Source organism: Limulus polyphemus, unplaced genomic scaffold, assembly GCF_000517525.1.
Source record: "Limulus polyphemus unplaced genomic scaffold, Limulus_polyphemus-2.1.2 Scaffold1319, whole genome shotgun sequence".
NCBI classification, from domain to species: Eukaryota; Metazoa; Arthropoda; class Merostomata; order Xiphosura; family Limulidae; genus Limulus; species Limulus polyphemus.
Window position 1 is genome coordinate 115,220 of NW_013666929.1, and position 12,443 is coordinate 127,662.

A 12,443-nucleotide genomic window follows, 5' to 3' on the forward strand; every position below is an offset into this window, starting at 1 on the left:
ATTAATATAAAGCCTATAATAATATATGTAATCATACTATGCCCAATAGTAGTAGTTAGTATCTAGTCATGGCTCTTAGGACAGCAGTAATGTAAGATTAGCATGTAGAAGTAAAAGATTTAGCTGATCAAGGATACTCCATGTGAAAATTGCGACGAGGCTACATGTTTCAGCAGAAACTTTAAGCATGTGGTCTAAAAAGAGTATGAAAAACTGACAATAATAGAATTAGTCGAGACCAGAATATGCCCAGAAGTGATGTTAAGCAGCTCAGGGTATAGAAGATGATAAAGTACAGTAAATACGAATGTCAATGTTACCTCGAGAACTGTAAGATACACATAAGTACAAAGTGGTGTCAATGGACGAGTAGCTGTTGGAAAGTAACTAAACCAAAAGGTCGAAATGAGTATCGTATCACAAACAGTGGAATAAGCAAACCTGGAGACGTGTATACTTTAGAGATGAATCAAAGTTCGAATTCGGCAACAACTGACAGTATGTTCGACGGCGGAGAGGATAATGGTATCGTAGTCAATGTTCAGCATCTGTAGTGAAGTTTAGTGGTAATCAGAGAGGATAACGGTATCGTAGTCAGTGTTCAGCATCTACAGTGAAGTTTAGTGGTGACCAGAGAGGAAAATGGTATCGTAATCAATGTTCAGCATTTAGAGTGAAGTTTAGTTGGGAACTGCATCTCGGTCAAAAATGTCTACACAAAACTGATGGCAGCCTGACTACTGACAAGTACAGCATATTCTGATCAGGAACACAACTTGTCGGGTGGGGATTCGTCTTCCAGAAAGACAGTTATGCCAAATATACAGCAAATGTGGTGAAACGATATATCTAGGCGGTAAATAGGCTGATGGAACACTTACAACCATGGCTTAGCCTGCACTAAGTCCTTATAAGAACATTCTTAAGGATTTATGGGATTATGCAAAAACTGAGAAGGTCAAAAGTGAACCAAACAACGTGGATTAATTGTAGGAACAATATTCCACAATCGTACATTAGTAAACTGTGTGGCAGCATGAAAATAAGATATAACCTGTGTAAAGCAAAGAGCTCACATACAAAATACTAGGGCATTATACAACGAATTCGGCTTTATTTTTATTTGCTGTTTCGTATCATTAATAGAAATTATTATCTTTTTGCTATTACTCGTTGTTTTTCACTCCTCTGTGTGCATCGCTTTTGTTTCTCCATAATTATTTATATTATTGTTGTAATACGCATGTGCTTATGTATATATACACACACACACACATCAGCCAGAAACGGAAAAGTTAATGAGTTTCAGTATTTGACAATGTCGATAACATGGAATAATAGATAAAAGGAAAATAACTCGGTGAAAATCATGTTCTAGGCCTTGTATTTATCGGTGCATTCATCTTTACAAGTATTAAAAAAACATTTTGTAAATGCAAGATGACATTGGGTTGGCAATACCAAAAAAGAAAAAAGAAAAATAATGCAAACAAGAATATAGGGATGATACAGCTATACAAAGGTCATCGCTACATGATTTTAAATATTATTTTTTAATGTTACACTGTAAAATGCACGAGTAGAAAATGATTATAAGGTCGGTCAATTCGAAGCAAGAGTCTGTATTAATAAAGACATGTTTTGACTCTACATGGTTTTCCTTGTACGTAAGTCCTAGGCTCTTTGTTACACTACATTGATGCCTCCCCTGACATGGCTATGATATTATGATAAACAAACTGCATACCAACAGTCAGGAATATATAACTTCCAACTGCAGCAATAATAAAGTCAAGTATACATTTTACAGTGTAACATTAAATTTTAAAGTTATGTAGCGATGACCTATGTATAGCTGTATCATCCCTATATTCGTTTTGGTACTGCTATCCCTACATCATTTGACATTTATGAAATGCTTTTATTACTTGTTTTGTGACGTTTTTCCCTGACTAAAAGTTAGTGTATTTTATGAATGTGTATACTAAATTTAATACTGTGTGTATCGATTTTTTTACTCCTTCATTTCATACATAATATAGGGATTGGATCAATAAAGTCTCAGCTTGTATAGTGTAAAAAGCAATGAGTATTCTACATGTTACAGTCATCTAATGTTCGTCTATTATTGGCTGGTAATTCCTGTTTCACCCTGTACTTAAACTTTTTAAAGGAACACTATATTTCTGTACAAAAGCAAACATCAAGGGGTAAGGATAACATCGTTTACACTATAATTATGATTTTTTAAATTACTACGACCAAGCGATGACATCGTGCACTGCCCAAAAACGCATAGAGTGGATTTAGGTTTAAACTAACGTTATTGATAAAGTAGTTGTAGAGTTTTCTCTACTGAAACAAAAAGAAGAAAGATGAACAATTTGATGGGTTGATCACTTTCTGGTTTGGTATCTTAGCAATGTTTCTTGCCTTATTTTTGGGTTTGTTGGGTAGAAAATAAATGAAAGTTAGTGACAACCATATTTTAAAGTAAAACTCTCTGTCATTGTTGATTCTTTAGCATGCATATTTGTATTATGCCTATTGAGTACTGTGGCCATCTCTACATATAGCGTCTACTGAGTCTCTAACTTGTTTAATTCCATTCTGAGCCGTAGCTATGGTTTATAATTGTAAATAGTAATGCATGAACTTTAGTTTTAGTATTAGTTAATCATTGCTGATAATATGATTTTAGCCGTAGAAAAATGCAATTATTTTTGATGCATGAGACCTAGTTGTTACTTGTATTAATATGTACTTAGTCATCGTAACTTACAAACTATTGCAAGAAAAAGATAAAACTTATTGGTGAAAATCGATTTTATTAGAGTGCATAATCAGTCACAAATATACAATTAAGTTCAAATGGTCATTTGATAACTGGACATTTCGAAGGCATGTCATGGCATAATTCTACAAATACAGTAGTTTGAATTCAATCAAAGAAATTGACATTTTCCATTTAACTATGGGTATTGCTCAGGTATTGGGGTTATTAAACACACTAAAATAGTCAAGACAGGTCGAGATCTTTCGACTAGCTTCTCTTAGTATATAACAAATACGACGACTTCCTGTTACTCCAGAAAAACAAACTAGTGCTACTTTAATCTGTAGATTCATATCTTGTGTAAAAATCTTATATTCACAAATGCAACTTTATTAGTTCGTTGATATTAATGGAAACTTGGCATATTAACATTCATAAAATATATTTTATAAGTTGATACTAAAAAATAAGCAACATATTCAAGCGAATTATGTCAGCAACGAGTTAGAAACGGTAATAACAGTTTTAGTTCGTATTTAGTTTGAAACTGTCTAAAGCTACTAAGAAAAAGAGCCGTTACTACTTTCTTTTAAATGACATAAAAACAGCTTCAACATTTCAACCCTACGCGAGAAGTTTTCAACTCTAGAGATGAAATGTAGTGCGATAACAATTTAAACCTCTGTTACTCATTTTATCTAAAAAGTTGGTGAGTTCTCCGTATTACCTAAATTTTTATAAACTGGAAATAGCGATTTAAATCCCAACTGTATGTTTTAATCACTTTCTTTGCATTGTAAATTATGAAAAAAAAGCAGTTCTGTCTATCTAAAAGATTCACTATAAAGAAAAGCGTGAAGAACCCATCTTTCAATGATATTTTATTTTGAAATATGACAAACTTTAAGAGTTTCACCAAGATTTTTAAAATGCAATTGCCAAATATAATGTTTTACTTTTTAGTATTTCAGGTTCATTCGATAGGAGTAACTCCATACATTTTATATTATCATAAAGTTGAAGAACAACTGTTTTCGAAACCTTACATAGAATAAACGAAGGCACAAAATGTTTTTCTACTTTGAAAAAAGAAACAAGGCTTGTTTATACACCCAACCGAAAATAGTTCTTGAAAGATAATTTAAAAGATACGGTGGACGGTATGCGAAAAAGAAAGAGCGAGTACAAAAACGATTACAATTAATGATGCTAATTTTCTTCTTAAAGATCTTGCAATCACTAAGGCACTAACTAGTCTATTAATAGTTTAACTGTTCTACGTTTTACTGCAGCAATCCCCTGTTTTAAACAGTAGAATCGTTATCAATAACTTAGAATACACAAATCTGTATATTCCTGTACAGTACCCATCTTCCGACTATAAGCTAATACTAAAATCACAACATCATAATAATATGACGTCAAGTTTAAAACTGATAATGATGAACAGATGGAATGAGAAATATATAATTTCCATATAGTCATAAACTACAGAGAATATCATCCACAAATATTGATCAACAGCAATCTGATTCCAAAAATAAATCTACAAGCATGATGGCAAATGAAAACATCAACCTTGCTAAGACCAACAATGTTAGAAATCTTGTATATTTATGGTACTTGGCCATTATAATATCATTATTTAACAATAAATAAAAATCAGTTTTAAAACGACTTTTTAAATAAATTGCTAACAAATTCCATCTGAATTCACATTTGAAAAAAAACCATACAATCCCTTTTATTTTTAATATAAAAAGACGTGTATTTTAAATTCTAAAAAAATTAAAAATCATGGTCTCTTTGAAATTTCAGAAATATTTAGTTTATGACCATGACAGCTCAATGAGAAGTCTGCATAGTAGATATATGATTTTAAATTCTAAACACAAGAAATACCCAAAAAAGATATGATTGTCACCTGAAAGCATGTACACACACACACAGATATATATAGTGAAGTATTTCTTCTTATTATTTATTTATTTTAAAATTATATTGTTTCTCCCTTTAAAATCTTTTCAGGATACAGAATATTTATTTTCATGTCCTAGCTTAGAGCATTACATTTTGAAATTAAATACCTATATAAAGACAGTGCATAATATATAAGTGAAACTAAAAATTGGTTACACCTAATATTACTGAAGTTATCACAAAACTGCTAAATGTTCATTAACGTTAAATAGTCATAGCTATTATGAAGTAACCGCTCGAACATTACGAGTGATTAATTCACTACTGAAAACCAATCAAACATTTGGACGGCATCTAAAAGCACACAGAATCTGGCTTTAAACTAATGTCCTGCAATATACATTTTGTTCTTTAAAATAATAATTTATACGAATAATATATATTTAATCCTTTATAAAGTCAACCATATAAAGTTTAAAAAAGCTCAAGAAGGTTAAATCATATAACTACAGTACGAGCAGTTTTAACAAAACATTAGAAGTTCTTTGTTTTTACTTTGACGGAATGTTATGGAATTAAATTTTTTTATGAGCATAGATAACTCTTTGAGAAGTATTTTATTAGTTTTTATGTAATACTGAGTCATGTGTCACAGTCATTAAGCTGGTACACAGAGACAGTTGACGTAGCACAATACATTCACTTTAAATCTGGTCACTTAATAAGCATGTCTCTATGACTCACTCTGGATGATATACCACTTTGAGACAATAGAAACAGCGTTAACTTTGGAACTCGATACCATACACTGTTTATCCCTGAAAATTGTTGGACTGCTATTATTCTAGATAAATATATATATAGCAAAATGTGATTTATTTTTCTACACTATTACTCAACTATAATGTCAAAAAAAAGTATATTTTTTGCAACGTGCTATGACTTTATGATAGTGTATAATAAAAACAGTATCGTAAATGAAGTATCACTTTGGCATTTTCGCCACTGGAATGATTCTATATTTACATATAATAGAATTATTAATATCTATTTTCTTAGTGGTATTTCTTACCTCTTACCATTTTCTTTCATTATTTCTTTATCAGATTTGTAAACACTTCGAAATGTACATACTGCGAGTATAATTATCAGTCGTTCTAAATACTTTATACGTGATCATTTACTCGTTCTAAATACTTTATACGTGATACTTTATATGTGATACTTTACTCGTTCTCAATACTTTATACGTGATACTTTATATGTGATACTTTACTCGTTCTAAATACTTTATACGTGATCATTTACTCGTTCTAAATACTTTATACGTGATCATTTACTCGTTCTAAATACTTTATACGTGATCATTTACTCGTTCTAAATACTTTATACGTGATCATTTACTCGTTCTCGATACTTTATACGTGATCCTTTACTCGTTCTCAATACTTTATATGTGATACTTTACTCGTTTTCAATACTTTATATGTGATACTTTACTCGTTTTCAATACTTTATATGTGATACTTTACTCGTTTTCAATACTTTATACGTGATACTTTACTCGTTTTCAATACTTTACATGTGATACTTTACTCGTTCTCGATACTTTATACGTGATACTTTACTCGTTTTCAATACTTTATATGTGATACTTTACTCGTTCTCGATACTTTATATGTGATACTTTACTCGTTCTCGATACTTTATACGTGATACTTTACTCATTTTCAATACTTTTACGTAATACTTTACTCGTTTTCAATACTTTATATGTGATACTTTACTCGTTCTAAATACTTTATACGTGATCATTTACTCGTTCTCGATACTTTATACGTGATCCTTTACTCGTTCTCAATACTTTATACATGATACTTTACTCGTTTTCAATACTTTATATGTGATACTTTACTCGTTCTCGATACTTTATATGTGATCCTTCACTCGCTCTCGATACTTTATATGTGATACTTTACTCGTTCTCGATACTTTATATGTGATACTTTACTCGTTCTCGATACTTTATATGTGATCCTTTACTCGTTCTCGATGCTTTATATGTGATACTTTACTCGTTTCCAATACTTTATGCGTGATCCTTTACAAATGTATACGCCGTGAAACAGTTATTTATACTATTTTCAGCAGTACAGTCACAAACCAAATTAAAAGAAATAATTATAACTACTCTAAATCTATACGTTATACAAATATCAATATTAAATATAGGGCAAACAACAATTGGTCCAACCCAACCACTCTGTACCAATGATGATTTTTCAAATGAACCTGCGCATAAATAGATGAACATGAATATAATAATTAGCACGAAATTGTCAACTCAAAATTAACTCTGCGACTGCATCACAATTCTTCCTGAGAAACAGAGGCTTCTTAACATACAAGGAACTTTTACATAGCTTGACGAGAAGAATGTAAGTGATTGTATAGCCAAACATAAAATTCACATGCAATACTTGGTTATTAAACCACTGCATAGTCCTCACATAACTTTCCTTGACGCCGTTACGATGACATTTAAAATTCACATGCAACATTTGGTTATTAAACCACTGCATAGTCCTCACATAACTTTCCTTGACGCCGTTACGATGACATTTAAAATTCACATGCAACATTTGGTTATTAAACCACTGCATAGTCCTCACATAACTTTCCTTGACGCCGTTACGATGCCATTTAAAACAATATTCAGTTTTGATATCGTGAGTATAAAAACGTTAACTTTATATTCTACACTATAATCATGAGGATGTTAACAGAATCGGTATGTCATACGTTGACTTTATTTTCTACACCATAATCATGAGGATGTTAACAGAACCAGTGTGTCATATTTCTTGAACACCGAGAAGTTTAGCAGCAGAATCGGCAGAATCAAGCATCTGGTCAATGACTGTCGAATCATGAATTCCTAAGAGATTTTGGATTAAAGCATTCTCATCATCCGTTCCTCTGCAAACTTCTTGAGAATTTTTATTTTTAACAGATGATACTTGCTGTACCTCTGAAACTGTGTTACTGTTCCATTTTGAAGAGTAACCCAAACCTTTGGATTGGGGCAATAAATACAGTAAGGAATTTTGACTTGGATTTTTTCGTAATTTTGATCTAGATCTGAAACTTAAGTTCAGTGATGGGCAGTCTTCATCTGTGCTGTCGTGAAGAGACAAGGAGCCTTGACCTTGATGTTTCCGACGATGTCGAGTCATGCTATGTTTTAGAGAGAACTTCCGGTGGCAGATGTCACAAGCAAAGGGCCTTTCACCTGAATGCGTTCTCATATGACGTCTTAAGTCTTCTGTCGACCAAAAACGACGTAAACAAAAAGCACAAATAACTTTTCGTTGAATGTATCCCATTTGTTTATTTTTCAAATCAGTTTCTTCATCTTCATTGTTATTTACAGTGTTTATGTCTACTGAAGAGGGTATCGTACCGCCTTGTTCTGAAGCTTGCTGTTCCAAAGCTCCCTTGTTTATTAACAACTGGTATTCAGAGTTATGAGTTAGTCGTAGATGATCAAGGCATCCTTGTCTTTTGCCATAAGAATTCTCACAAAGATGACATTTGTAAGGTAGATCCAAATGTTGTCCAGTGTGGACTTCAAGGTCTTTACGGGAAGGGAAAGTTTTATCACAACACTGACAGTGCATACCATTCAAGTTTTTATGAAGTTTAGAATCTGGATCAGAACAATCATCTGTTTCTCTTTCACTGTGATTAATTGAATCTCCTTCTTCGTCTTCATATACTTCAATAGCATCGGAATGATCTTCGTAACGTTCATGGTTAATCAATTCTGAGTCTGAATAGTGAGAACTGAGAATTCCGCCTTTTTTCGTCCAGTGTTTTAGATAATAATGTTTTCGTAAATTTCCTGGCGTAGAAAAGGTGCTACTAGGACAAATATTGCACTTAAATGGTCTTTCAGGAACACTTCGTGAATGAATCTCACTGTTACGACCATGTTTACGGAGTAAGTGTCTCTCACAATTTGACTTTGTAGTGAACCAAATTGGACATCGAGGGCATTTAAAGGGTTTTTGTCCGGTATGCGTTAAAATGTGTCGACGTAGAGAACTTGTCCAAGGAAACTTGCGGGAACAAAACGGACATGAAACACTGTTTGGGGAATCTACATAGTAGCTTTTCTTCTTAGAAACAGTGTTAGTACTAGTAGATGGTGTGGTCTCTTCTTCCGAGACATTCTGTTCTTCTATGTGTGGCTTTTCTTTGTTGGAGTCAAAACTGTTGCACGATTGTTTTTCGTCTGTTCGAACATCCATTAAATATTGGTGAAATGCTTGAGAATTGGCAGTATCAATAAGAGCAGAAACACTAGCCAAATCTGCAGAAGTCTCTGAATCGTCCGCATTTGTTTTATTATAATCAGCGTTACTCAAGTTTGAATTATTACCATTAAAGTCATCCCTTTCGTTGTTAACGCTATCTGTTTTAAAAGAAGTGGAATGATGAGATTCTTCAGACATGGTTAAGTTGAGTTCTTGTCCTTGACCCTCACTTCCAATAGACGTATCATTGGTGTTCACTGGAAAGTCTTCTTGACAGTTTTCCTGCTGGCTACTAGACAAATCATGGGCTTTATTTCCAAGAACAAGAACTCGAAGAGCAGCTCTTGTCTTACTAGAAAGAGTAGGTGCACTAGGTTTTTGCACCGATGGGGTTAAATTGGGAATGAAGTTTCTACTTCTTGTGGGTCGTGCATATTCAGGGTGTTTTCTTTTAATGTGACGTTCCATGTTTGATTTTAAAGTAAAACCAGCAGAGCAATAGATACAAATAAAGGACCTTTGGTTACGTGGAGCCAACTTATCATTCACCATCTTAAAGGTCATGTAGACATCTTTTTGGCTCAGCATTCCAGATCCTACTAATGTTTTTATTGATAAAGGAACCATGCCTTGAGGAGAAGCAGCTGTTTTAGGCAACCTCTGAATTCTATCCACTGTCTGAATCTTAGATTCAGATAAAAGAGAAGGTGAAACATGGAACTTTTGTGGACTAGGTATTATGGAGGTAAAAATGCTATTTGATTTTGTTCTTTTTGGAGTTTCCAGTTTTTGATTTGTTTTCAGGCTAAGATCTAATGCTTGTAAAGCTAAATTCAAGGGTTCTTCTTGTGGTGGTGTCATGCTTGATAATATGACGAGACTGTTAGCAGCTGTGACAACATCATCAATGCTGCTGAGGTCTGTACTTACTGTTCTACTCTGTGTCTGAGAAATAGGATCTGGCTGCAGGGTTAGGTTTAAAGGTTTATCTATTTCAGACTGAGACTCATGTGATAGGTGGCTACAATCTTCCTTCTGTGGACTTTTGTCTGATAATTGAATGGATTCCTGGTCAGACATGTCACTTGTAACATTTGCCGACACTACCTCATCAAGTCTTCCCTTCTTCTCTGGGTGTTGCTTCAAGACATGCCTAATGCAGTTATTTTTTGTTGAAAAACCCAAACGGCAGACGGTGCAGCAAAACGGTTTTCGACTACAGCTGTTGTGTAGGGATCTCAAGTGATGTCTAAGGACACGGTTGAACTTAAAATCTACACTACAGTACTTACACACTGTTTCTGAATCACTCATCTTCGTGTTAATTTCTTTGGGTGATTTTAATTCAGCCATATTAGGATTGTATTGCATAGCACTTCGGATCTCCATCTTATTCACTTTCTTATGACGTTTCCTGACGTGACGTTCACAATTTGCCTTAGTGGTGAAGGCATATTTGCATATACCACACTGGAATGGTCTTTCTCCATTATGGGTTCGAAGGTGACGGATCAGAGTACTTTTGTCTAAACTAGTGTAAGAACACAGAGAGCAGGAATATGTTGTACAACCTTGAGAGTGGCACCTCTTGTGTCTTTTTAGAGCATTTGCACTTTTGAAGGAAAAATCGCAATGTTCACAAGGGAGCTCTCCATTTTCATTAGATTGAGCTTCAGTTTCAGATTCATTGTTATTTTCTAACTCTTCTCTGGAATCAGCATGGTCAGTTTTTGGTGACAAGATAGGAAGAACCGTGTCTGTGTCAGATAAGAGAAGAGGTTCAGGTGAAACGCTAGTGGCTACTTGAGGTGGTGAACCAGGTGAAGCAGCTACCGGAGAGGATCGAACATTGGACACCAAAGGAGCCTTTGATGTCACACACAAAATTGATTGGATATCAGCAAAATCTCCCACAGATTCAGTTGCTGTTCCTTTTATCACTTCCTCTTTAGGTTTTCCATGAATGAAATATGAAGGATTCTCAAAGTTTCCTTCTCGCGTTTCACGATTTGGTGCTGGTTTGAGCGCAACCTCTTCTCCCATGGTCTGCAATTCTAATAAAGCAAGAAAATCTTGTTTTCTAGGTTCTAATTGTTTTGACTCAAGATTTAACAAACCCCTATCTTTTCTTGTTTGATGTTGTTCTTCAAAACAATTTTCGGCTCCTTTATGTCTTAATTGATGTAACTTAAGAGAAAGTGGAGACTGAAAGTCACTTTGACAGCTTGGGCAATAGGTTGTAATTTTTTCATTATGATTCATTTTGTGGAGTCGAAGGGCACTTCCACAAGGAAATCCTTTGTTACATTCTGAACACTCAAAATTGTGAAAGGCACTACTCGGATGTCTCTTGTTTCGTTCACAATAAGTCTTTGCAATTAATGAAAATTTATCCAAAGAAAAATCAACAAATGTCAAATCCTGAAAACCTATGTAAGATGGAACTAAAGTATTTTGCAACTCACATTCTTTTACTTTTTCCTGATTGAGAAAACACGGTTGTTTGTAAGTTGCTTGGCTCTTTATGTTAACGTTACCCTCGTCGTATTTACGTGGATTATAATGATGTGTTTTCATGTGACTTTTGAACTCATGTTTTTCATTAAAACGTTTTCCACAGTCAGAACTATCATATGAATTGTTTTTGAGTGCATTTATAGTTTCATTATCTAAGCCTAAGTCTGATTTTTTCACAAGAGAAATTGGACCAGAGGAAAAGTGAGTCCCAGAAAGTTTCCGCTTCAATGTGGGTTTAGGCTTTGGTTCCTTTAGAGTTTTTGAGCTTTCCTGATTGTCTTCAGGGGTACCATGGGTTCGCATGTGGCGATGCATGTTTCCATTTGTGGTAAAACCCATATAACAAATTTTACACTTGAATGGGCGTTCTCCAGAATGCACAAGCATATGTCGATCTAAAGAACTAGTGGAGCTGAGAATTTTGCCACATAAACGACAGGTCCTGCTGTTATCATTAGGATTATGTTGACGAATGTGTATTGTGAATGCAGGAGAAGAGTTAAACATCTCACCACACAGTGGGCATGAGTAGGGGCCCTCTTGCTGTGGCGATTCTTCAAGTGTGTCCTGAAAAAAAAAATCCAAACATATTTCAGTCACCAAAAAGTAAAACAAGCCTATATTCATTCTAATGAGGCTTAATTTTTCATTCTTTCAAATATTAATTTAATAAAAAACAGTCACAAAATAGAAATACTGCTTTTAAAAATAAAGTAGTAAAACAAAAGCAACTTAATACATTTTTGATTATCAGGAAGGAGTACTGCAAAGCTACTGGCTACAGTGAAAGCAGGCAGTCAGCAGCACCTTATCACTCTCCATACACGCTAAGGCACTGACTGTCACTCTTATAACGTACCCACAGTTTAAAGTTCAGGGAATAGTATTGCAATGATGATCGTAGTTATGTT

At 34.0% G+C, this 12,443-nt stretch overlaps 1 protein-coding gene across 1 annotated transcript in view; it reads right to left on the reverse strand.

Moving 5' to 3' along the window:
* Positions 1-2,808: 2,808 nt before the first annotated feature.
* Positions 2,809-12,443, reverse strand: part of LOC106463079 (ras-responsive element-binding protein 1-like) — a 29,742-nt gene continuing 20,107 nt past the window's right edge. Inside the window, exon 4 of the mRNA XM_022390486.1 lies at positions 2,809-12,099. Within this exon, the coding sequence (XP_022246194.1) occupies positions 7,552-12,099 (4,548 nt within the window). The 3' untranslated portion in view covers positions 2,809-7,551. The remainder of the gene's footprint in view (positions 12,100-12,443) is intronic.